General features: G+C 45.8%; 1 protein-coding gene across 2 annotated transcripts in view; it reads left to right on the top strand.

The window, feature by feature from the left end:
• The window catches only part of SETBP1 (SET binding protein 1), a 346,614-nt gene that overhangs the window by 155,869 nt on the left and 163,734 nt on the right, over positions 1–27,011 (top strand). For both annotated transcript variants that reach the window (XM_074340043.1, XM_019739686.2), the window contains exon 3: positions 24,442–24,495. In XM_074340043.1, coding sequence (XP_074196144.1) covers positions 24,442–24,495 — 54 coding nt within the window. The remainder of the gene's footprint in view (positions 1–24,441; positions 24,496–27,011) is intronic.

Genomic DNA, 27,011 nt, shown 5'->3' with positions numbered 1-27,011 from the left:
AAAATTCAGATGCACAATCCTATTGTTTTCCTTGTTTTTTTTGTTTGTTTGTTTTTTGTTTTTGTTTTTTTATGTTTTTGTTTGGTTTGGTTTTTAATTTAATGCTCCCATAGCTTTTTTTTTTTTAAATGGAGATATAATTTACATCCTATAAAATTCATCCTCTTAAAGTGTTTATAATTCAGTGGGTTTTAGTATGTTCCTAAGTTGTGCAATCATCACCACTATCTAATTCCGGAACATTTCACACCCCAAAAAGAAACTCTATACATATTAGCAGTCACTCCCCATTTCCTCTCCTCCACCCCACCCCCACTCCCCAACCCCCATGCTCACCCCCACCTCAGCACTAGAATACCACTAATCTTACTTTCTATCTCCATGGGTTTGCCTATTCTGAACATTTCCTGTAAATGAAGTCATACAGTATGTGTCCAGCACCCCCACCCCCACCCCCATTCTGAAACCTGTGAATGGAAATAGCTGAGCCTTATGGGGTTTTTTGGTCGTTTGTTTTTTAAATGTCTCAGGTGATTAGGTATGGCCAGGGTTTGAGCATCCTGGGCAAGTAATGGTGGAGTGCCCTGCCCAAGGGTACCCTGTTTGCTCTAGCATACAATAAATGCTTAGGAAATGTTTGTTAAATGACCTAGTCCATTTTCTAGAGGAATCTCTCACAGCCTAGTGTGATTGGGATGTCTGCCCCCCAAAATATTGATTAGTCCTAAGTTCTCCAATTAGTTTTTTCATCAATACTATGTGGAAGTCTTAGTTAAAATCCACTCCAGTCTCTCTTTTCCCCAATCAATAAATTGAGTGAATCTCTATGACTGTTACCATCTACCCAACTCGTGGAGAACTTTTCCACATGGGGCTGGGAGCTCATGAAAGGTGCTGTCCGTTCCAGAAAATTTTGTAATCACAGGAATTGTCCTGGTCACTCAAAGGACCTTAATTCAAATGGCCATACTGGGTTCTCATGAATGCAGCAGAAGCAAAGCTAGTCAGACATTAGAAAGAGATGAACCATGGCCTATAACAGGTGTGAGAGTTGGAATCACTGTGGGGAGGGAGGCATAGCACTGCAATGATTAGAAGGACACAGGTTAGGGTCCCAGTTGTGCGGTCTCTCTGCGCTTCCCCATGTCTGAGGCCTCCTGTTCTCCAAAGGCACGAGCCTGGGGCCAGAGGACACTCAGACCACACCTGTTTGCCTGGTGCCTTACACAGCTCTGCTGTGGCTCCTCCATCGTCATTTATCACGTTAGCATCTCCACCCTCCACTCTGTGCCTTCCAGGAGGAAAGCACTGAACTAAGGAGACTGAGATCACCGCTCAGTGGGTATCTGCAGAGAAAGGGTCCTCAAGAAGAGCCATCACTGAATGTCCAAACTTGGCCTGCTGTTGTGTGACCAAGTGCGAATGGCTCCGTGCAAACCCATCCCCAGTGCTGTGAACACAAAGCAGAGCCCACCTGACGGTGGAGCAGAGAGGTACTCATGCCTTGCTTTGTTCAAAAAATCCTCCTAGAGCCCCTGCAACGTGCCAGGCACTGTTGGGGTAGAGCAGTGAGTAAAGCGCGGCAAGTTCCTGCACATTGGGAATCTACATGGAAGTAGAATGGGACAGGGGTGGGAGAAGGGGGACAGACAATAAATGGGTTAACAAACATATCATAAAATGTCAGACAGTGATACATGTACAAAGACAGATAAAACAGGTCCAGAGGACAGAGAGTGAAGGAGGAGAGGAAATGGTGTCAAGATGGAGAGACTAGTCTGACACACAGCGTATCTTCCACAAAGTCAGGGAGAGAGCAGGCAGCCCTCCCAGGAAAGAGCAATCCAGGCAGAGAGAACAGCACGTGCAAAAACCTTAGTCCCCAACCCTGCCTCAACATAATAATCACTCTGGAAACTCTGAACATACCTCCACCAGCATAGATTAAATTAAAATCCCTGGAGTGTGTGTGTGGGGTGTGTGTGTGTGTGTGTGTGTGTGTAAAACTCACCAGGTGATTCTATAGACAACTAACTAGGATTGCAAACTACTGCATAGAAATAACCACACGGAGGGTATTGTGGCTGGAGCTGAGTAAGCCAGCAGTCCAGGGATGGGAGGGTAAGTATGGAGAGAGAGGCAGATCTCAGCCAGGTGGTGGGGGGCCATGAAGGCCAGTAAGGATTGCAGTTGTTACTAGAACTGATGGCAAGCCCCCAGAGTGATGGAGCAGGGGTGCAGTGAGCACTACAGTTGCTCCATGGCAGAGCAGCACACATGGTCTGTGCCCTCGCTACGGAAGTACCAACAAAAGCTAGGAAGTAGCCAGCAGCCAGCAGAGTAGCTAGCTTTGCTCGTAGAGATGGTACACATAGTTAATCCATGTTTGGACATTTATACACGCAGAATGGGCTCGAAGTCTCAGAACCAGAAGGTCTCTGAACTCACTACATGCTACTCTCCCCCGGGCGTTTAAGATGAGGGAGATAAATGTATCTCTAGGTGCAAGAACAGGGAGGGCCTCTAACTGTCTTATTTCTTCCTGAAGAGGTGGCTTAAAAAATGCAAACACAGTGAAACAGATGAGAAGTGTTGCAGAGTACATTTCTGACAATGCATAATCTCCGCTTGTTTGAGCGTTGTCATTAGGAAGCCTTCTGATTATTCTGGCAGCTTTGGTTTCAAACTCCCAGTGGGCAGAAAGAAGCACGAAGAGAATTACATTTCTCCAAGGATGGGGCCAGAAGTCACTCTGTGCATTGGACAGCTGGCTCTGGTCATATTGAAGTGCCATGACCTCCAGTGTTACTAACAGAATAGCTGATAGCCCTGTTGTCACTTCCTTTATGCTTACTGTTTATTACAAATTAAGCTGAAAGTTTGAGGTCTCAAAAATCAGGGAAGAAAACCTCCACCTGCTCTCCCAGTCTCCTGCAGTCGTAAGTCTCTGCTACCGCAGTGATGTAAAGACCACGTGGACACGACACGCTGTGTCCCACATCGATGCCTGGCGCCAGAGCCACCTAGATCTGTGGCCAGGAGGAGGAGACTGGCACTGGGCCCATGTGCCTCTTTTGACAACATACTAGTAAAATACCTCTGGTCATTTTAAGTAGAGCTTTGTCCTTGCAATGCCAGGGCCAAAAAGACAGGTGCCCCCATGTCTCCGCCTCCCAAGCCTCATTCTATTCTCAGAGACTGTGATTCAATAAAAGTGACACTGGAATCAGAGTCAGAGACTTGGGGCTTAAGCCTGGGCCTATCACAAACTTGCATTGTGGTGTTGAGCAGATGATTAACCTCTTAGAGCTTCAATTCACTAATCTGTAAAATGAGAGGATTCGGCTTGAATACGCTCTTAATGTTTCTTCCAGCAGTATGAGTCTGGCCGGGTTTGCTCATTTGGGGAGGCACTGGCGTGTGAGGGAGCGGAGAGGTGAGGTGGCTGGCGCGAGCCCGGGCCCTGATGGTGCATCAGCTATGGTCTGTCCAAAGAGGGACGGAGCCAGAGGTGGTGAAGGCCATGACCAAGCGCACAGGCTTCAGGATCAGAGAGAGGGAGTTTAGCTCTCAACTCAGTCACGTTCTAACCATGTGGCCTTGGGCAGTGACTTAACCTCACTGAAACTCAGCGTCTTTGTCTCCAAAATGGGATTCCTAATTCCCCCTCTGAAAAATTGTGATGCAAAATAAATGTGATGTGTATGCAGCACCCAGTACACCTGTGCGTCTATTAAATAAAGGCTAGTTTTTGCCATCAGTTACCCACTCCGTACGGGGTGAGTACTATTATTTATGCCTTTGGAGTACTAGGTTCTCTTCCAACATGACGTAGAAGTCAACAAGAGAAAGATTAGTTCTCTTAGTATTGGATTCTATTGTAAATGTGTCTAAATTGCCCCCAAATCTTCCCACGTAGCTGTCCCCTGCCAGACTTGATATTTTTTGGTGTGAAGGACCCTACAATGTTGGACACAAATTGGACCTGGGGTTTTCTAAATCAGTGGTGAAAACTATAGCATTAGCTCATGATATTACATGGACTTTGCATCCCAAGCACCCGTTGGCATCGAAAAAATGCATGTAACTCTCCAAGGACTCTTTTCCTTTTGGGGAGATTAGAATCTGCCCTAAATCAAGGTGGCCAGCCCCACCTGGTGTTTCTGTGCACCCAGGTTATGTGCACATACCATTTATTAGGCCCAGATGGTTTTCCATATCGGGGACAGGAGAGAGGCACCCGCAGTATCGTCACTCTAGGAACGCTTTATGTAAAGAAGCAGCTCTTGGTTTGTTTCCCCCACTAGGGACACCCTCATGGCCCCCTGATCTTTTCCTATCTGAGGCCCCTTGAGAATGGTGCAGAAGTTCTGGTGGAAATGGAACACCTCCAGGCAGCCTCATGGACCATGTCAACATGAAATCACAGGACACGCTCACATAAAACTCTGTGTCTTTCATTTACCCTTCAGCAGACACTGGTTACAGGTCTCCTATATCCAAGGACTGTGCTTGGTCCTGGAGACAGATGCAAAGTCATAAAGGTCCAGCTGTGCCCTCAAGGAGCCCCCAGTGTCTGCTCAGAGACTCAGGACCTGTGCAACCCCAGAGCAGGTGAGGAGGCGTGTCCTGAAGTGCACGGAACCCCAGCACCGCAGCTGCCCTTAGGGGTTCAGGCTGGCTGATGGAGCAGGGCGCATACACTCATCATCATCATTGTCATCTTCCAAGAGCCAGAGGAATTATTTACCCTGACAACCCAGGAACCAGCAGAAGGACAATACATGCTAAGTGTCAGATGGGTGGTCTAGAGAGAACACGGCAGAACAGTTCAGAGAAGGGAGGTTCAGGAAAGTTTCTTAAAAGAGTTGAGCCTTTGTTTGGATCTTAATGACATTTATAATCTGGATGGCCAGAGAGAAGTGGGATATTGAGCTTTACTCAGGCAGAACTTATAAATAGAAGATGAGATCTGAGCTGGGATTTCACTGTTCTTAGGGAGATGCAGCTCAGAAAGTTTACGGAGCTGGTGTGTGGGAAGGGATATGTGAACTGTTAAAGGCGCAGAGCATCCTGAGTCCTTGGCTCTTCCGCTGTCCTGCGTCAGCCGGTGTTCTTCCTCCTTTCAGCATCAGCCAGCAGGTCTCCCTCCCAGCTGTGCATCACTTGGGGTAGCTTCCTTCATCCCGTCCTCTCTCTGTATGTCTTCCTCCCTGCCCTCTCTCTTATCTTGCCTTCACACACACAAGTGCCTGCCAGGCATATGCTTCCTTTTTCTGGGTCTCATTGTCCTCTTCTATAAAATGAGTTTAGCAAGGCTTCGTAAGTCTAACACCAAACAAGCCCTGCTTGCCCTCAGGATACCTCTGGCTCCACCTGTTCTCCCAAGTCTCTAGGCTGGGAATGCCAACCTCCAAAGGGAACAATTGGGGCTGTGGGGCTCCCCCAGAAGCCTCCCCAAGGTTGCTGAGCCTCAGTCAGGTGAGGCTGCCCTTGCTGCTCCCTTGGTCTGCCCAAGGAGACCACACTCCTTTGAGCTGCCAGGGGCTGCCTGTCCCATGCTCAGGCCCACAGCCTTCCATGCCCTCTTAGATGCAGGTGGCACTGGGAAGCAGGCAGGGTCTGTGGCTTTGATCACACACACAATAACCTCAGCACTGAGGCATCCATGCTAATCACTTTTGATTACGAATGGATTAAACAGGACAGCAGCTGCACTGGGCTGCTTTGATTCCAGCCCGCTCAATAATGAGATGCATAGGCACAGACTGGGAGGCTGCCATCAGCCCTGCCCAGCCCCCAGCTTCCCTCCTGCAGGGGCACCTTCGGGCAGGGGGCACTGCTCAGTGACACAAGGGAAACTGAGGCAACCCGCACAGATCCTGAATTCGGCTAGCCTCAGTGGTGCCTTCAGCCTCATTCTAAGAGGTCCCCCACAGCCACCATGCATGCTGTGCCCTCTGCCAGTTGTTCAGCCGTGGTCTTCACCACTGCTATAGGAAATGCAGCCTGTCCCTACAGCAGTGGTAGGGGAGGTATGCAGCCGTGGGTTAAACGGCAGCTGCTCTTCTGAGATGTGTCCCAAGTTTAACTCAGGAACAGCTGGATCCACAAAAGGGTCCTCCCCGCCCATAACCATAGCCCATCTCAGACAGTAGAAGTAACAATAATAGTCTCAGTAATAGCCTTCTCTGTGTAACAAGTATGAAGGACTTTCACGCCCCCCTCCCATTTTATGTTCCCACAAATTCTGTGAGCTGGCCAGGATTTTTAGACCTCTTTCAGAAATAAGGAAGTGGAATTCAGACAGGTAAAAAGACTTTTCCCAGGTGCCTTTGTGGACCCATTCTGGATCTTTGGAAACCAGCCCAGGCTCTGTCATTGTGCCATGTAATTATCTACCAACTCTTCTTTCTCCTCAGTGGAGAATGTCCTGAGTGTCTCTAGTTTCTGATGATGGCCCCATGAAAGCAGTGACCGCCTGTGTGTGTCTATTTTTGTACATGGATTGAAGCAATTTGGGGTTGTGGGGTTTGAGCAGCTGCCTTGGCTAAATTGCAAGGCTCAAGGGAGGGAAGGGAGATAAGAGGGATTCAGCACCAAAGCCAAGAGTTCTTACGGCCGTTAGATGCACTAATAAATTTGACCTTGAAGGACTTCATGTTTGGCCAAAAGAATTTGAAAGAGCAACAGGGAATCCCCTGTTTCTAATAAAAGCTTCCGCAGAAGAGATAGCACATCTAACCACCTCCTGCCCACCCTTACCCTCAGCCTAGGAGGGCAAGTTGTCAATTTTCTGCTGAAGTGGCCAGTTAAAAACCAGCCGTAACAGAGCCATGGCCAAAGCCCCTTCACGTTACCCGCAGCCCTCCCATGTGAAAGGATTTCAGAGGGTCATGGACTTAAAGGCAGGTAGTGGAAAGAATGGGGTGCAAAGTTTAATGCCAACCAACCCATCTGTTGGTGGCACAACACACTCTTCCCATTATCCATTCAAGTGCTCCAAGTGGAACCTCTCTGCACCCCTGAGAGAGCTAAGGAAGAGGGAGGCAACTCACCTTTATGAAGCACTGGCTTCTTAGGCCCGTCACAGGCATGTATTTCATCACCCAAACTTCCCTATGAGGTGGCTGCTGTTACCCATCTCTTGTGGATAAGAAAACAGAGGTTCAAGATTAAGCTGCTAGCAAGAGTGGTAGCTGAGCTTGGGTCTGTTTGACTGTCGAGCATGTGTTACTTTGCAGAGCACGTTACCTCACCTGTATTCCCACTTCCCAGGTGAGTAAGTGAGCTTTAGGGATGCTAGGTAATGGCAGGACTTGGATTAGACTCCTAACATCAGTCTAGCCTTCTGTTCACATTGTAGATTGTAGGGTCCCTTCCAATAAAATAATTTTCCTGCTTGAGGCCTCTGCATGTGATGTCCCATTTCCCCGAACTGCCTTTTCCACAGCTCTCTGCTTAGCAACTTCTGCTCATGCATCAGGGCTCAGCAGAATTGTTGCTTCCTTAGGAAAGCATTCTTTGACCAACCCCAAATTCTCAATCAGGTCTCTCTCCGTTAACTCTCTTGTCATACCCACTTTTTCCCCATCCTTCTTTCCTTGACTTATCACAACTCTAAATTACATTTATTTTTGTTATTCAACAATAATGCTGCCTTCCCAATTAGACTCTCAGACTGCACGACGTCAGGGACTGTATCCTGTTTGTTCATTGGCCTATCCTCAAAATTCACCGTGCTTGGTACTCAGGTACTCACCTGGGCTCAATAAGACGAACTTGAAATTGAGATGAGACTGGGTCTACAGGTGTGAAGAGACTCACACCTAGCAAATTCAACCAAGATAGAGATGAAACAGGTCCAAATTCTACCCTGTCTTACTCTGTTTGGCTTCTGTAACAAAATACCATAGACTAGGTTGCTTGTACACAACAACAAAAATTATTTGTCACAGTTCTGGAGGCTGAGAAGTCCATGATGAAAGCTAACTTGGTGTCTGGTGAGAACTTACTTCCTGGTTCATAAATTGCCCTTCTCACATGAAAAAAGGGACAAGGGACTCTTCTGGGGCACTAATCCCATTCATGAGGGCTCCCCCCTCATGACCTAATCACCTCCCAAAGGCCAGCCTCCGAGTCCCATCACAGTGGGAGTTAGGATTTAACTTATGAATTTGGGGCTGGGGCTTACATTCAGTTTATAGCAACTGATTCACTGGACTTATCTGAGATTTACTCAGGTGCATCTCGAGTTCCTAAGACTGCAGATTTCTCAACATGGTCGGTGAGGTGGGCACATCCCAAACAACTTTCAAGTCTTGCTCTTTCCTCAGCACACCTGGTGTTCTAATCAGGTCAAGCGGTGCATGAGCCTACAAACCCAGTGCGTGCTTCATGTTTGGCATTGCGGCTCCCAGTTCTCGGCCACACTGAGATGCTCATGGGTTACTGAATGTACCTATACTATCACCCACCCTCCCACTGTGGTCTTTCCAACTTGAACAAGTGATAACTTCCTTCTTCCAGCTTCTTAGGCGGAAAACCTTGGCATCATCCTTCACTCATACCTTTCCCTCTCATTCCACAGCTAATCCATCAGCAAATGCTGTGGTCTCTTCTCTGCACAGCAGCCAAGGGGAACCTTTTACAGGGGTACTCAAACCATGTCCTACGGCAGCTCTTCTCCACTGACTTCCCACATCTTTTAGAGTAATGTATCATGACCTAAACCTCTGGACTAATGCCTAATGGCTCTGTGTGATGTGACCGGACTCTGCCCTCATCTCCAACCACGGTCCCCCTTGCTTACTCTGCTCCAGCCACACCAATCTCATTGCTGTTCCACCAACACATTGAGCACACGCTGATGTCAGAACTTTATACATTATGTTCCTTCTATTCTGATTGCTCTTCTTCCAAATACCACATGGCTCACTCCCTTACTTCATCTAGGTCCCCACTCAAATATTCCCTCATCAGGGAGGGCTTTCCTGACCAATTTATTTAAAGCAGCACATTCCCCCTCTGCCTCTTTCTTCTGCTTTATTTTTCCTATCTTTTATTACAAATGACAGCGTATCTTTATTATTATTATCATTTTAGTTTATTATTGGTCTCAGTGGCAGCAGGGACTTTTTTTTTAAACTATTATTTCCCCAGTCCCTAGAAAAATAAATATTTATTGAATAAATTTATTGGATGGATATTGGCATCCTTCTCATTTACTGCATTCAAAAGCTTGGCTTACCTCACATCCAGATTTGCACAGAGGACATGTGAGTGCGTTTCTGAGCCGTTGGGATGTCCCACTCCATAGAGGTCACCTGGACTGAGTTCCAGTCCAGTTGTCAGTGGTCTTAAGCAGAGAGGCTCATGAGTACCCCAGTGGTGTCCTGGAGCCAGCTCATGGTGACGAGAGTCAACTGGGGACAGCCATTCTCAAGTCTGCAACCAGCACCTTCATCTTGGTAGCTTGAAATGCTGGAAGTATTTACACTGTGGAAATTAGCAAATGTCTTACATTGGGGCTCCCCACTTCCCCAAGAGAGTCAGTTATTAAAGAGTTGCCAGCACAAGTCTAGTTAGTAATAGTTACTCCTTCCCCTGGCGTAGTGTGCTCAGATCTAGATGGTGATGACACTGGGAGTCATATCCAGGGAAGAAGAGTTGAAAACACTTGGGCTATTCCACCTGGGGTTGTATAGATATGATACCTGTCATCAGAGGTTGTGGGTGGCCAGTGGCAGGAGGATTAAGCATACTGCCATGTGGGCCTGGGCAGGACTGGAGAATGTACAGGAGACGATGCATCTGAAATCCTCTCAGTTTGGTATCTGGCTCTAACTCGAGATGTGGGGTCTGGAGTGGGTTGATTAGTCTGTCTGTTCCTCATCCATAAAAGGGTGTTGCCATTCCCTATTTGACAGGAAGATCATGACGATAAAAACAAAACAATAAAAAAAAAAAATAAAAAAAAACACCACACAAAAAACAGTTCCTGTTCCTCAAACTAGGGGGACAAATTTCAAGGAGGCATGTTTCAACTGAATAAAGGTAGAACGTGCTAAAGACTGTTGCTGGGCACTAAAATAGCAACTGCCATTTCCTCAGAGGTGTTCAAGCTGGGTGCCCATCTGTTGAAGAAGCTGGAGAAGGGGATTCCTGCATTCGAGGGAGGCTGGTCTGGAAAAACCAATACCCAAGATCCTGTCCATGCTAAGACCTTATAGTCAAGAACATGCCGCTAGGCAAGTCACTGACTGATTTTCTTTTGCTTCATTTCATCCATCTGTTAAACAAGCAGGATCGTTTCTCTCCCTTTCGTTTTTCATTGTTCATTTGAGCAGCCCCTTATTCTAAATCAGGTCTTTCTCCATTCACTTTCTTGTCATAACCATACTTTTTTGCTCACCCATTTTTTTCCTTGAACTTATCACAACTCTAAATTACATTTCTTTTTGTTATTCAAAAATAATGCCATCTCCCAAGTTAGACTTCCGAATTCCGTGAGGACCAGAACTATCTTATTTGTTCATTGATGTATCCTTAGCATTCAGGGTACTTGGCAGTGTTGTTGGAATGTCGAAGTTAAATCATCGTTTGAAATGTTTTTAGGTCTAGGAAGTAAAGGTATTTTATCAATCTCATTCTTCACCATTCTTGTTATAATAAAGACGCTTTATACCTTGAAGTAGAACAGTATTCCTTATGACTTGTCTATGAAGAACCCCTGTTATTTTGCACCCAATTGGTTATAGATGGTTAATAATTCAAAAAGACAGTAGTCAAGCTCTTTTAAGTTATATGTGTAAATAAGCTTGTATGTCTCAGAATGCGGCTGCTTGTCAATATTCCATGAGGATGAGGAAAGCCTAGGGTGCATGAAGGTACCGGGCCACTGCAGTTGACAGTCACATGCCTTTCCGTTAGATACGGCAAAGGTAAATGGCTAGACACAGCTAGGTACGGCTTCCCTGTCCTCTTGTCCCTCTTTTTCCCCAGAATCAGGATTGTTTCATGTAGCTCCCCATGTAGCAACGGGTCGTCTGCCATCCAAATTATGGGCCTCTCTCCCCTCTGTTCTTCACTACAATTCCTTAGATTTAGAATTTCTTTTTATCAAAAGACATGGGAACTCTTTCTTTTCTTTTCTTGGGGGGGGTCTGGTTAGAAGTGAAACATAGCAAACAGCTAGCCTGAGAATAGCTGCACCGTGATTATGGTGTAATTTATTGCTAGTGGACACTTGCCTAAAACCAGGTTTAAGTAGAAAGGGACGTATAGAGAAACAAGAGCCCGCTTACTCTGAAAGACCAGTGAGACGTGGAGGGCATGGATCCTCCTAAAGATACACATAGGCTTAACCAGCTCTTCAGTTCCGCCCTTCCTCTCCTTATGTCTTACCATTCCACCATTTCTGCCACTATATCTCACGCCAAGTCCCTTTAGTAATAGTTGTGTGAAGCCTGATAATGCCTTGGGTGAGTGGCAGGGCCAAACCTAACCTTTCCAAGATTCACAGGCTGTCAGATCATGGGGTGATCGTGCAGAGTTCCTCATGTCAGAGGTGGGGAGCGCTAACGACCCAGCGGGATGTAAAGTGCCCAAGGTCGCATTACAGGTGAATTGCCAAATGTGGCTACAAAAGTGAACATCACCAGTCCCTGTGTCTGGCCCTGTATTTGTGCTATAAATAAAGGGCTTCGGCATGTGATTACGAAAGGGGCCTCAGACTGAGTTAGCACCTCCTTCCAATCCTGCTGATGAAGCATCTGTGTATTGCATTCAGTTTGCTCAGTCTCAGTGGGCAGTATATGTAGAGCCATCCCTCAGCTGAGTCAGCCAGAAATTCTGGGCAGGTTTGTCCAGAAATGGGTGAACTGCGAGTCACGCACACATGTGATTTCAGGGAGAACAATGAAAGGATATCTTATTTGGAGAAGAGATCCAAGGACACATAATCTACATTTGACTGAGCCATTTTGATGAGAAGGAAACCTCCATTTCCAATACCTCTGTGAGATAATCTTCTTGTTCTCAAGAGTGATATCACAAGAGACCAGTTTTAGCAAATTGTCGTCAAGGCAGGACTGTGTGAAACACAAACAGATACATACACACCCCAGCAAAGAAGAGTTATTGGTGAGCCAGCTGTTTCCGGACGCCCTATATAAGATACGAGAGGGACAAATTTTTAACAAAGTACCAGAATGTATATATTCCAAGGAGCCATGCCTCCTTCAGAGTTGTCTAGAATTCTTGAAAGGAACCTAGTCTTGTTTTCCGAGAGTATTTTGTTCGCTTAATATTCTGTTAACATCTTTCGAAGCTGTAGAATATCTTCAATGGTGAAGAATCATTCTAGAAATAGCCAAATGTCTTGGTCCTCAAAGAACTCCGATCCTAGGGGGTGGCAGGACCAATTAAGTACTCAGCACTTACAATGTTTGTAATGCTAATGCCACAGCAGGGCCACTTGTGCAAGAGATTGCACATTGGTTGTGCAAACAGTTTTCAAACAGCCGTTCCAGGAGATTTTCTTTTCACCCAATAGCAAAACATGTAAACAAGCAAGTTCCACTTGGTTAATTAACATGAATAAGCAAATGACCTGGTCCTACTTCTTTAAAAATACTCAGTAACCTTTCTGATGAAAATCATATGCAGAGGTATTTGATAAACAAAGATTGTCTTTAAATTTTAGTTTCATGAAGGTTGTGTCTTGCAAATGAGAGGAACTGCAGGTTTCACTTCTCTGGTCTCTGATGAAGATGGTGACCTGTCTTCCCTGAAGATCACACGTCCTGCTGTCCAGCTCTTTCATTATGTCAGGTGCAAACTGCCCTTACTACTTGCTCCTTCTCCTTCTGATGCTATGTTGGATTCAACGAGGACATCATAGCATGTAATAGATGGCTTACTTGGGATGTCCCGTGTTTCTGTATTATTAAAAGTGTCCACTTATATGATCATAATGATACCACTCTTCCTTGGGATGCAACCATCCCCTTCCCATTATCAGTTACCCTTTTTTATACGTGCCTGCTTCATTGTGTCTCAGCTCATGTCTCCGGAAGGCAGAGATCTTTCCTAGGTGGGATGAGGTTACCTTTCAATGTAGTAATCTAAATCTACGGCATTTAGATTACTGGCAATGCCACACATACAGAGTAGTTAAGAATGAACATATGCATAGACTTCAGACTCAAATGGAATTGAGCGTGTTGTCTGGGTCTGTCAATTACTATCTTGTGACTTTGAATACGTTACTTAATGTAGGTAAGTTTCTGCTTTCTCCTTCGTAAAATGGAGGTAATCATAGTACTGCCTTATGAGGGTCTTAAGAGGATTTAATGATATGAGCTGATGCCTGCAACGCAGTTAATAGTTTATGGGAATTCCCAGAATCTGTGATGGTGCCTGGAACTTACCATGCTATCATTAGCTGGAAGGAAAGAGGGAATGGAGGAAGGGAAGGAGGCAGAGGGGAAGAGCGGGTAAACTTGGTTAGGCAAAGAAGAGACTCATGATAATTAACAAAGTTTAATTAATCAGTGTACAGTGCAGACTCTAGTGAGTCCTTGGTCAGCCAGGATTTGGGAATGAGATGTCTTTGAAAAAAAGTCAACTTGAGACATTTGAGGAGATGAAGGTAGTAGGATGTTACCTTAGATGCCTACCGTGTGAGGCTGCAGGGGGCTAGTGGAAAACCTGGCTCTTACCTGTGGTGGCTCACCTGGAGCACAGCTGGCAGGGGTACCAGTGGCCCTGTGTTCAGGGCTGACTCCCTGGCAGAGTAGGGAGGAAGAAAGCAACGCTCCATTTAGGAATTCCTGAGGGGATCTTGGGGGTCTTAGACAGAGGACTGGACTTGTCATAGTTCAAAGCTATGTTCAAATTCAAATTCTGCCTTTTTTTTTTTTGCCTCCATAACCCTGGGTGAACTATTTAACCAGTTTGCTCAACTATAAACTGGTAAAAATAATACTATCCTGCATAGATAATGTGGAGATGAAGAAAGATAGGAGGAAAAACATCTACCGGGTATAATAACAGGCAAAAGTAGGTCCTGAAATAATCAATAGTTTTTCATATTATAATTGCCAAGAGTTCAGGGTAGACTTTATGGAGGAGACACTTCAATTTTACCCGAGGCTTACAAAAGCTGTGGCTACCTGCAGCTGTAAGGTTCAGCTATCAATGGGTCCAGCTTGACATTACCCCTTTTAGATATTCACCTGTAATTGTGATTAATTGCTCTAGATTTGGCCCAAGGGACCCAGATTCTCAGCCAAATTGGCTACACTGAGCAGAGATTTTGACTCCAGTGCTCAGATACTCTCTGAAGTAAGCACCTTCTGACTTTTCCATTCTCTGCTGCTCAGTGAGCCTATGGGTGTAAATCAGTTTCCCCAGATCCACCAAAGGGGTGTCTTACAAAGCGTTACTACTAGTCTTGGAGCCAAGTGAGCAGATGATTGGGACAGTTCTAAGCAGAAACTCAGTAAATGATGAGAAGAAGAGGGAGATGACGATGGCTTTTCCCCAGCATCCAGCTTTACTTGGCGTGTGTTCAATGAGTGGAGCCTCCTTTATTGGCCTCTTACACACTTTGGAAACAGCCCACAGATGTTTGCATGTGATTTCTTCATTTTCTTAGAAGGAGAAGACCTACAGCCCAGACTGGGATCCTGAGAGGCAACATATCTTTAGCTTTTTCCTTTCCTGGTACATTAGTTATGCTTTCTTAAGCGTGTCACTTGCCTTCAGAGGAAGACAGCAGACATCACTGCCTGCAGAAAGTGTAAAAAAAGGAAAAGAAAGCCTTTTGCTCACGAGTAATCATATGTGGCAATATTAAAGGCGGTTTTCTTAAAATGAGGTCTGACCATGCATCTGTTCTGCTAACTAGTAAGAGAAGACTATCTTAGCATCTTTAAAGAAGTGAGCTAGCTAATCTCTTTCCCCAGGTAAGTGCTGCTAGCACTGTGTATGGCTGGTACACTTACAGCTGCCTTCTCTTTTTAGATATGCATTTACAAAATTTCTTTTTGATAATGCTTTCAATCAAATAGATCTTAACATGGAAGTCTCATATAAAATACTAATAAAGTTGTGCTGTTCCTGATAAATGGGATTGGGGCTGGAACTCTCCTCCTTAGCTCTTCTCACCCACGTCACAATCCCCCAAGACCCTTCTGTGGAATCCAGGACTCCTTAGGGCACAATTTGAAAATGAGTGTTCTCTAAGTTTCCAACTCATGGTTCATTTTGAAGCGTCAGAGCATCATAGAAGACCTGATAGAAGCTCTAATGGTGCACTAAAAATAGCCGGAGACTCACAGAGTATGATATAGTGAAAAAGAACAAGAGTCAGCCAAACCAGGCTCCAGCGCCATTCCACCATCCACAAATCGTGTAGCCTCAGAAATGACTTAACCCTCTTGAAGTTTTTTTTCTTTTTTTTTAACCCAAGTACTCAATTAATGGGAACATGAGCATCCATGCCACCAGTTTAATACCAGGTTTAACTTTTGTTGAACTTTCGTAAACTTTTCACCCAACACCACACAAGATGCCTCATGAAATCTAGTTTTCTTGGTGTGGGGAGAAAGACATTTAAAAAGAATTCTACTGGGACGTTCCAAAAGGGTAGGATGAGCTTCTGTAGGTTCACCAGGCTCAAGTAACGTAAAACAAGACCCACTGCGTGTGAATTCTGGATCAGGGCATTCAGAGGCTTCTTTCATTAGGTCTCAGGAGTTGCAGCTGTAATCTGCAAGAAGGATTAAAGGTATTCCCACCCAGAAGTTGAAATAGCTGTGACTTGGACAACCACCAAATACACAAACCACCGTAAGAGCACGGGTTATATGTGCAACGTTACTCATGGCATTAAAAAAAAAAAAAATGCATAAGCTGTTTTGGCCGTGTATCTAGGGGAATTTGTTACAGATCCCACCTGTAAATATTAGAACCCCATCATTTAACAAATAATAAAAGAAAAATAGAAGCCATCAAGACCAGGCTTGCTTGGAGTTATATTCAATTATTATTAGTCATGCTTGTTATTCTTTGGGAAGGAGTCCGAAGCTAACACTGGAGGTGTCAGTGGTTTCAGGTTTAACCTTTAAAATTCCATGAAGCTGAGGGGATTTAGCAAAAGGACACCCAGCCCAGCTAGGATGGCAGCTTCAAGTGTGCACTTGTTTGTTAGGCTGGTGGGAAAGCTGACTGCATGGACTCTACACCACCCACCCCACATGCCTTGGCAGTGAGAACTAATGCCTTTTGAATTATAAGGTGGTTTATGTTTAGCTCTGGTGTGGATGTGACTGCAGCCTCACGAGGATGGTGAAGCTGTTTCGTAGTCTGAGTGACCATCTGTCTAAATTCCTATTTGCATGCCAGTATGGGGGGCACAGTACAAGACTACCTCGGGGCCCTCCCTTCTGTGCTTTTAGGCGGGAAATCTTAAGAAGTATAGAAAAACCTCTTAGAGGGGTGTGTTTTGTGGGGAGAGTTGCAGGAAAAGAGGAAATAGAGGAGACTATTGCATCTCTTTTTCATCCCTGAGGTGAGAGGTACAGTTTGGGGGGCGTACGAAAGGTGTGCAACCAAAGGGCACATGGAATTCACTGGATAGGTAATAAAATAAAACCCATAACCGATCCCATAGCGAGTGGAGGCAGGACCAGGGCTAGGACAGGAGTTTGCTCCCTCCCAGCCTAACGAATGCCCTTTTGTACAGCAGTGTTCCCTTTATCATCCCAGTGGTTCCATTTTACCTCCCTTATTCCAGTTTCCCCATTTCCTACTGTGGCCCTGGTAGAGTTGTGACTCATTCATGGATCATGGTTCCAGAACCTGTTGCTTGGTGGAATTCACCTTCATTGTCTTTCCTGTTCTCGGTCTTACCCCTGACTTACCTTGCAACACCCTCCAGCCCTTTCAGAATCTCCCAGTGCCCAGGTGTTAGGGCATCTAACACTTGCTGTGAGGTATATACATATCGTTGGATTTGTTTTTCCTGATTTCCCATTGGATAAGTCACTTACTCTTTCTGGGCCTCAGTTTCCTTTTTGCCAAGGTTCAGGGTGGGGCTTGTTGGTTTCTAAAAACCTCAGTCACTCATATGATTGGATGTTTGTCTTGGCTTGCTGAGACACTGCGTTCCACATAAGCTATCCCAAACTTTTTTGTAGGTTGAGGAGTTGGGGTGGGATGAGGTTCAGGTTCCATCCTACACCCCAAGAAGGAAGGAAGTGATGCTTCATGAAATAAAGAGGGAGAAAAAGATCTAGTATTTCTTGTTAAATAAGAAAGGGAAATGAGAACAGATTGAAAACGGGGAGTGGGGCATAAGTAGAACTCTTATTTGATGAAAAGATGGTATCTTTAAGGGCAATTTGAAAATACATGCTCCCCAAAGCCATCTTTGCTCATTCCTTTGTCTATCTACCTACCTACGTATGCAACCATCCATCTGTCCATCCATCTTACATGCCATCACCTATTTCTCTGGCCCCAGGGAGGAACTAGCTGGAAAAGCAAATGACCTAGAGGATCTGCAATGCAACCAGGCTTCAGTTTGTCCAGGTGCATGTCTGTGAGGCTGAGATCCTTCTGGCCAGATGTCCAGGGTGATGCACATTGCCCACTTTGTGTCAGTGGTCCCCTTCCCAGACACGTGTGTCCTGGGTCAGCCTGGGAGGGGCAGGGGTTGGTGGGGATATATTAGGCCCCAGCCTACCCAGATGTGGTATGTACCTTTGGTAAGGGATTAGCAGAGGGGAAATGATGGTCCTCGGGCCGGAAAGGGCATAGGGAAAAAAATGGAGCCCCTTCTTCCCTCCTTTGAGGGAAGTTTTAGAAACTGTAGAAGTTAGCAAGTAGGAGGGAAGCTATTGACGGGGCAGCCCTAGGCCCGTGGAAGTCACAAGGTGATGCTGGCTGCAGCTGTCCCGGGGGTGACTTTCAGTGAGTGACGCAAAGAGAGAAGCCAACTCAGAGTGCAGGGTGGGAGAAGAACAAGCAGAGCAAAAGGCCTCTGCTTGGGAAGCCGGAGGTATTTGTCCTCTCACCCACTTAGGGCCCCAGTGCTTTCTTTATTCCTCCAATCCTCCCTGCTCCCAACTTGCCCCTCAGGCTTGGAGAGACAAAAATTAACGAAATAAAGAAGAAGAACTTTTGCCAAGAGAGAAACTGCAGCTCCTCGAAAATGGAAAGCAGGGTCATCATCCTAATATTTTGAATCTGGACTGTTCCAGAGAGCTGCAAAACGTGTCAGGCATGAGAATGACCTGAGGCATAGCCCCAGGAACACTGCCCAGCTCCACCAGGGAGATGAAAGAATTTTCTCCTTCCTTTGCCTTTTAAATGTGATTTCTGTCTGCCCTTCTCCCCCACACCCGCTCAGCCCTCTCTCTGGGAGCAGTGCAGACATTTAGCCGTCCTGGGAAAAGGCAGGATCTTTTTCATTAACTTCAGCCCGATTAAAGTCCCCAGAGCCAGGGCAGGTTTCTTTTTCCTCCCACTGCTTCCCTGCCTTGGATCTCTCCGCACAGAACCTGGCTGCTCTGGGCAGTGAACTGTTTACCAATAGCATAAAATGCAGATTGGGTCTGGTAGGGGGTATGGTGTGGAGAGGGTCTGGATGGGTGCTTTTTAGGGCAGTGGCTTTGTGAAGGGACGTGCTCATCTCTTCTTGCCTGTGCCTCAATTTCCCCTGGGTTTCTGAGCCTTTCCCACCTTCTGGATAGAGGCCAGGAGCCGCTTTTGTCTGGGTGTTAAAGTTAGGCAAGACTGAAAGGGTCACGAGTGGAGGTTGCTGCAGAGCGGTTGGGGGTTAGGGGACCCACCCAGGCCTGTTGTAAAGTCAATTATCTGCAAAATAAGGACTTAGTCTGGAGTTTTTAAATGTGTTTTGATGGCAGAACATTCATTTTCCAATGAAACTGTATACATGAAAGAGGGAAAATCAAAGCCACTCTGGTTGAATGGGGAGGGAGAAGTGGACACAGTGGGGCTCTTCTGTCTACACCACCTTCCCTTCCTCCAGTTCCCCAGCACAGGTGGCCCTGAGCCTGCTGAGGACACAAAGATTTCCTCATCCACCCAGGGACCTTCAGCTGTCTCCAGGTCCTGACATTCTGGAAGACTGGAAATCTCTTCTGGGGTTCACATCTAGATAGTCTGCCACTTTGAAATACAGGAGAACATCCTGCTCTGTATTTCGAATCCACATCTGACCCCCATACTTCAGTGCAGCGGGCCAGCCCTATCCTTTCCTGGGTACAGAAGGTGTAGACATCTGGGAAATACTCAGCTTTGGAAAGGACAGTATTCAAGGAGCAGAGCGTGTGTTTTGCCTAAGAGCTCACGTGTTTGGTTAGAGCCTGGTTAGAACCTGGGAGCCAGGAGGCAGTGATTCAGGGCTGCATGGTGAGGAAAGTCAGACTTCTGTACACTATTCTTTTGGGAACCATTCAGAGAGGAAGTTGCAAGGCTTGTCTTTGGTTATTTCCAGGGTCAGATAATACCCGAAAAGCACACTAGACTGTGAGTGAAATAGTTCAGAATCTCCAAGGTAAGGAATTCAGAAGTTTTCCAAGTTACTTGATAAGTGTCCTTGACAACACCTCACTGATTCCCCCAACCCGCCATCAGATAAGCTACAACATATGAACTGTGACGGACACCCCATTGAACATTTCATTGTTTCAACCGCAGGAAGGGGCAATCCCACTGTCTGTCTGGTGGTGGACTCATTCACTGTTCAGCCTCTTTCACTTTCATGCTGTCCTCCCTTCCATTTAACCTTTTCCTCCTACATGAAGTATAAGCCAGTATTCGCTCATAAAACCCACAGCGGGTAGAGGAGAGCTTGTTCCCATCATTGATGCATTCATTCAACCATTGGAGTGCCTACTTCATGCAGGAAATGCCCTAGATGCTGAGTGCCATTTCCTCTTGTTGACTTCAAGGATGTCATAAGCTGTCTCTCACACATCTCTTCTCCAGGCTCAGCCATTTAATCATTCTAGTCCTCATCTCTAGTTTGACAGTATTTCCCCCTTTCCTTTTAAGTCACTTGTCCAGTAGGTATTTATTGACTAATTATATGTCCAGACTCTATCAACACTTTGAGAAATGCAGAAGTTCCGTAAGATAAAACTATGGTCTTTTTGGACCACGGTCTTGTTAGGTGAGAGAAAGAAAATTTAAAAAATAAATAAAACACACAAAGCAGAACTGTTAAACAATTAAGAACAAAATTGCATCCATCTGGCTCCATCTTAAGTGAAGAAAAACAAGATCCAAGGTTTCCAGGGAGGGTGGGATAGATCCTAACTTTGTTGAGGTAGGGAAAGCACAAATAATAACCAAAAAATGCAGCATCTCTATTTCCAATCAAACAAGTGGATCTGGTCATTTCTCCATCCCAAAACCGCTGACGTGAGGGAATAGTGCCCGTGTTAATTAAGATGCTTTGAACACCCTTGGGGTTGATTTTCAGTTGTGGCATCAGAACGAGGAGGAACATTTTCGTCTCACACCTGTCGTCTACCCGGTGAACCCTGTTGAAAGGCTGCAGAAGGATCTCCACCTGCTGGACTCCCAGGGCCTGGAGAATTTGAGATTTGACCATTATATGCTAACACATGTTGATGGCCATGTCCTTGCAGAGCTTACTCCCATGCCTATACGTCACCCCAGCCTTTCTGTCCCTCCTTCTCAGCTCTATCCTAACCTTTGCTCAGCTCAAGTTAGAAACCTAGGTTGTACTGATAAGATCTGAAGAGTGGATGGTCATTACTAGGGTTTCCAGATGGGAATTCCCGCCCGTTCTCAGGAATTTTTTTCCACTTTCCCATTTCCAAATCATGAGAAAAGTTGCTCGGGGAAATCGGGAAAATCGGCTCCTTGAACCCAGGTGGTTGGTAGTATCGGCTGTCACTTTGTGGAAACGATTCATCTTGGAGAACAGAAAACAGTTTATATCTCGGGATTCGGGAATAGAAAAGCAAAAACAATTCCTGAGAACGGGCGGGAATTCCCTCCTGGAAACCCTAGTCATTACCAATTCAATAATGTCTGGAAGGAAGGGTCAGTTAAGGGTCATTCATAGGGATACATGTTTTATGTTTTACAGCCCTTGGCTCATTTGACTAATAGTCTGGCACTTATCTTTTTTTCCTATGCCATGTCTCATCAGCAAATTATCTCCAATGTGCTATAAATCAGAGACATCATATTATAAAAGAAGGAGGATGTGCTTTGGGATAATACAGCTTTCACCCCAACAAATCTAGTACCCATCTGACACCATACATAGTTATTACAATATTATTGACTATATTCCTTATGCTATTCCCTACATCCCCATGGCTATTTTGCAATAACCAATTTGTACTTCTTAATCCTTTCCCCCTTTTTCACTCCCTCATCCCCCCATGTGGCAACCATCAAAATGTTTTCTGTATCTATGAATTTGTCTCTGTTTTGTTGCTGTGTTTATTTTGTTCTTTAGATTCCATATATAAGCAAAATCACATTGCTTCTGTCTTTCTCTGTCTGACACTCCACTCAGCACAATACCTTTCAGGCTCATCCTTGCCACTGCAGGTGGCAAGAACCCATTTCCTTCCTTGGCCGAGCAATATTCCATTGTATATATGGCTTGCTGCCACCTGCCAGCTCCATTAAGGTTCAGCCACTGATAAAGCCTTGTGAGGTACATGAGTTGGGTGAGGTAGGGTCTCAGGGAGCCACGGGAGTGGAAAGAGTTGTGGTCACCAGGTTAATGTAGACTCTGGTTTGGTGCCAATGCTTAGCCTGGAGCTACTCAGCAGAAGGCTCAGAGCACACTGAGGCCAGTTGCTGCCCTGCCCGCCTGGGCCCTCAGACTCCAATAGTTTAAGAAAGCAGGTGGGGTTGGCTGCTCCAGAGAAAGTGCCTCGGGCATTGCGTGAGTTGGGTAGGGTGGAGTCCCAGCTGAGTCAGCAGGGTAGAGCAGTGGCACTCACCAGGCCAATCAGATTCAGATTTGGCCTATGGGGAGAGGGTTTAACACAGGAAAGATGGTGTCTGCCTGCTGGCTGCACAGGAGAAGGACCACACACAGGAAAAATGGTGACTTTCGTTCAGCCCTAACTCTGAAGCCACATACCTCAGTTTGACCCCCGTATACCTCTGATTCCTCCCACCCCCCTGAGTCATCATCCCTCTGCCGGAGCCCAGTGTGAGTTCCTGTGAGTGAGAGAGTCTGTTCATGGGCTACTAAAGAGGACATTTTGGTTTCCCGCAGCCTCTGTCCCACCCAGAGGGTCAGAATCCCTGCTGTTTTTCTCAGCCAGATATTACGGGAGCTCCTCTTCCCAGCACTGCTACTCCGGGCTGGGGAGCCTGGTGTGAAGCTGGGTTCCCTCTGCGGGGAACCCCTGTGGCTGAGACATCCCTCTTGGTTCTCATTCACCACATGGAGGTTTGGGGCCAGTCCATTGGTTTGGGGCCAGTCTCTGCCCTTCCTACCAGTCTAAGCATGGTTTCTTCTTTATATCTTTAGTTATAAAACTTCTGTTCAGCCACACTTCAGATGGCTCTTCAGGTTGATTGCTCTGTAATTTAGTTGTAATTTTAATGTGTTCATGGAAAGAAGCACGCACAGCATTGATCCATTTGGATCAATTGATCCGCCATTTTGGATCTCCCCAATATAGCTTTGGATTTAAATCCCAAATACATGTACTAGCTGTGTGACTTAGAAAATGTTATTTAACTTCCACAAGACTCCATGTCCCCAACCATAAAGTGGAGATACTTTCTATCTCATGAGGGAGTTGTGAAGATTAAAAGAAAAATTATCAAAAGTAGCAACCACTGCACTGGTCACCCAGGCAATTTTCAATGAATCATAATGTCCTCGCTGCCTCCTTAATGTATGCTGTGGCTGGCAGTGAAAGGATACCAAGGGGTTGGTGACTCCCTTTTCCATGTCTTCTTTCAACTGCCCCACTTGAAGCATCTCGTTCTGCCACTTTTCCATTTTCAAAACTCAAGCTCAAACTCCATCTTATTTCAGCAACCCCACCCTGACCTTTCTTGCCTTATGTTCACAGTTAGACGCTTACAGTCTCCTACACTCTGCTCACACTGACGTCCATGTCTTATCCCTTGACCAAATTGTAGGTTCCTTGCAGGCAGGGACTAAGGCTTCCCGTAGTGTCTAGTCTAGAGCCCTAAGTGTTGTTTGGCTGTTTCATTACAGAGGAGCCAAGATGGAGCCACCTTCTCGAGGCAACTTCCCCAGGTGGAAGCTAGCCCTCAAGACTAGATGTGGGAAGAAAGTTACAGCTTTTATATTCTCCACCTCTTTTCTGCTGTATCCTGGCATTAATACCAGTTTCTGCATCATTTTTGGCAAAGTAATTTAGAGAAGCTAAAAAAGCCCAGTTGAGCTTTTCTGAAGGCCGGAGGCAATGGAGATCAGCATGACTCCCTGTCTGAACCAAACAAAATATTTTCACAGCACACATGAAATCTTTCCTATTTTTTGCTAACGTTCTTCAGGCCTAGTAAAGCTAGCCATCACACTCCTTGAATCAAAATAAGCATCTGCCCTTTTTCTCTTTACCCCACACTTGCCCAGCATTTTTGAGTAACAATAAAGAATATGGTTATTTTCTTCATTAATCATATGATTCCATTGAGTGCTTTCTGGAGAGGACGCAAATAAATTACAACCTTAACTTTACCCATTATTATTGATTAAACACAGAGACACATAAAATATGTAAAGTTGACTGTTATGTTCTAATATTGTACATGATAGTTGGAGGCATAAAATATGAATACCTAAATACTATATAGGATCAAAGACATTTGATAAAGGGAAACTGAGTCACGTTTATCTGGGAAGCGGAAAGGGTCATTTTTACTGGTCTAATTAAGAAAACAAGAAAGAAAACGAAGCCCTCCCAGAGGAAATGTGCCTTTAACTGTCTCTTTAGCTTGTGGTATAACAGACTATGATAGTAGTTAAGAAAGTCAGGGACCCTCTCCCTAAGGAAGCATTGCATATCTATAGACTCATGTGTGATTGTACTTGAAATTTTAGAGAATCTGTAGACCTGCTGAAGTCCATCCACAGACCGTGAGCCCTAATTTAAGACCCTTTGAGGCACTGGTGACACGTAAGAAAGGTCGGAGAGGACAGTAGAGAGGGGCGATGTAGTCAGAGATGTTAGAGCCACACGGGTAAGAACGCCTTTGGGTCGAGACTCTTAGCCCAGAAACACCATGTTTACCTTTCGCGATTCTGCTTCTTTAGCTCCAGGTCTAGGCTGTGTCGAGTCCATTGCTGATCAGTTGTCCTGGGGACACTGTATGCAAGCTTTGAGAAGTATCACTAAGGAAACCTTCTTTGCTCTTTTCCAGCTCCTCACAGCCAGTGACCTTGCAGCCAGTGACCTCAAAGGATTTCAGCCACAGGTAAGTTCCACTGATCCTTTTATGAAGTTTGGGAGATTGAAATGTCCCATACTTTGGTCATGAGCAAACAAAGTTGGCACCAGGGCAAAACCCCCCACCTTGGATTTCCAGCTTCTCTGACTCATTTGTTAAATGCCAACTTGAACAATGGCCTTTTTCTTCTCTCTCAATATTTTATAGTGGGGGGAAAAGATAGACCAAGATGCACTTGAAATGTGTGGTGGTAGGTGACTTAGCTTAGAAAAGGGTTAAACTAAGGCGGCAGAGGGTTGGGTAGGGCTGGGTTTCTCCCCTGTATTTCTCTTTTGGGGGGACAAGATGGTCATGTTTCTGTAATCTTTGTGTGCACATGCCTTGCAGTCACCAGTCTGGTGGCCTGGTTAATCTCCAACTCCTACAGAGACAGATGGTTGAGCTGTGCTGATCTTGGTTAGTTTTGCTGATCTTGGTTGGGAAATGGGCCACTATTCTCTCTGGCCAGAATGCTGTTTGGCGGTCGCCATGAGCAAACCGCGGAGAGGGTACAGGCAAGGGCTCTCTGGGGACCTCTTTGGCAGTGGGGAAGATGGAAAATCACCCTCGTCTCTGGAAGGGCACTTACTGTTTACACACATACACATAAGCACCAATACACATTCACACCAGACACACAGAAGTCCCTGTGTTCCCCAGGGACCCAGAGCAGACAGAGCATGTATCTAAAGAGAGGGAAATCCAAGAGTGAGAGTTGTAGTGCTGTGTACTTGCTCCCGTCCCCCTTTCCGCCTGAACCTTTCTGTCCCTCCTCAATTCAGGGCTGCCTTACGGGGAGATTACGGGGAGATACATCTGAGCTCCTGGCAGAGAACTTCTGTGGGTAGAGCAATTAATTTTCGAATATCAAGGATTGCATATATTTGGGAATGTTTTCTTCTCTAAATATCTTTCCCATCCAAGAGCTCACTGTGCCCTCACTACACTTCTTCTATGTGGGGTATATCTTGTGAGCTCCTTGTACTGCTGGGGAAACTGAGGACCAGAGTCCTGATGAGAAGTGGCCTCGAGTCATACAGAGAGCCAGGGACAAGGACGGAGAGTGGGGAATGAGTGGCTCCAGGGAGAGAATGAACAAAATAACAGGCCCCATTGGTGAGAGTCAAAGATAAATCCTTGTTCCAGTTTAGGGGTGTTTGGATCACAGCCTTTTGATCCTTCTGCCTGGGATAGAATGAGGTTTTAGAACAGGTCATCAGCAAGCCTATTTGACAACTATGGAAAATGGGTAATTAATTAAAGTACTTATTCACATAGTCACACAAACTTCCAGGGGAGCTCAGGGAAGGTAAAACAAAAACAAAAGAAAATCAACATTTGCCCATATCCCACCCACCTCCCCACTTACCTCACGCACAGCAGCCTCTCAGCTAAAGATTTATTTTTGTCTGAAGATTTATAAAAATAAAGGGAAAAAGGACTCTGCATGATGCCGTTTTGGGGCTTGAAAAGGGCACATAGTGGAGGCTGAGTTGATGAGTTTATGGAAGGTGCGTGTGTGTGTGTGTGTGTGTGTGTGTGTGTTTTGTCATTGTTGCTTTCTGAGGCGATCATATTCTCTCCATGTTTGTTGAGCCACATTTTTAGATATTACGTATAAAATGAACTGTAAAGGGATGCGAAAGTTTGATGTATTTGGGATGCATCCATAACATTCGAGGCCATGATCCTAGAAAGGCAGCTTCCCTGCTCCCCCCACCCCAACACGCCCACAGTTGCTGGTACAGATGGCTCATTCCCCTGGTTCTGTCTGACCTTTCCACATTATTCCATTTGTGTGTCATCCCCCCAAGGCTGGAAGCATAAATCCATATTTTGCACTCCTCAGGATGTGTGTTCTTGAGGCCAGGAAGCGCTGGGAATCTCGTGGCCGACGAGCCATGCCCAGATCAAAGTTAATTCTCCAGTGTTATTCCTTAATCAGGAAGGCCCTGGTGTGTGTCAAGTCAACACCACCCTTTGGGTGCTTTTCCACATCGAAACAGAATGCTGCCCATATGCTTTGGGCTGCCACCCCCACCCCCACCCCCAGCTTCACAGCACCAAATTGTTGGCTTCTGTTGTTATTTTCCCCTTCTCTCATTGGGTTTCAGATGAAACTGAACCCCACACATCCCGTTGTCCCCAGTCATTCATGGGCGTGTTCCCTTCCGGGAACTGTGACTGACTTTCAGGAGGGAAACTCAACTGAGGACCCCTGTCTGGGGTAACTAATCAGGCCTGTCCGCTTTCACAGAGTCCACACTTACTATTTGCCAGTAAAAGGTCTGTGTGTTTTTCTGCTTTTTGTTTTTTGTTTTCCCTTGATGCCTGATCCTGCTGCAGTCTCTTAGGGAGAAGAGCCATGATTTCCTCACTAATCTTTGATGACTCTCAGCTTTGAAAGAGTGGCCAGGGGAAACTGTATTGGGACGCACTGGTGTTTCATTGTCTGCCTTCCTTTCTGCATCCAGGTCGAAGGAGGAGGGCAAGGAAGTGCCTAT

This window comes from Rhinolophus sinicus, linkage group LG09 (assembly GCF_036562045.2).
Source record: "Rhinolophus sinicus isolate RSC01 linkage group LG09, ASM3656204v1, whole genome shotgun sequence".
Taxonomy (NCBI): domain Eukaryota; kingdom Metazoa; phylum Chordata; class Mammalia; order Chiroptera; family Rhinolophidae; genus Rhinolophus; species Rhinolophus sinicus.
The sequence above is the reverse complement of the archived record's forward strand: the minus strand, read 5'-3'. Positions and strand labels throughout refer to the sequence as shown.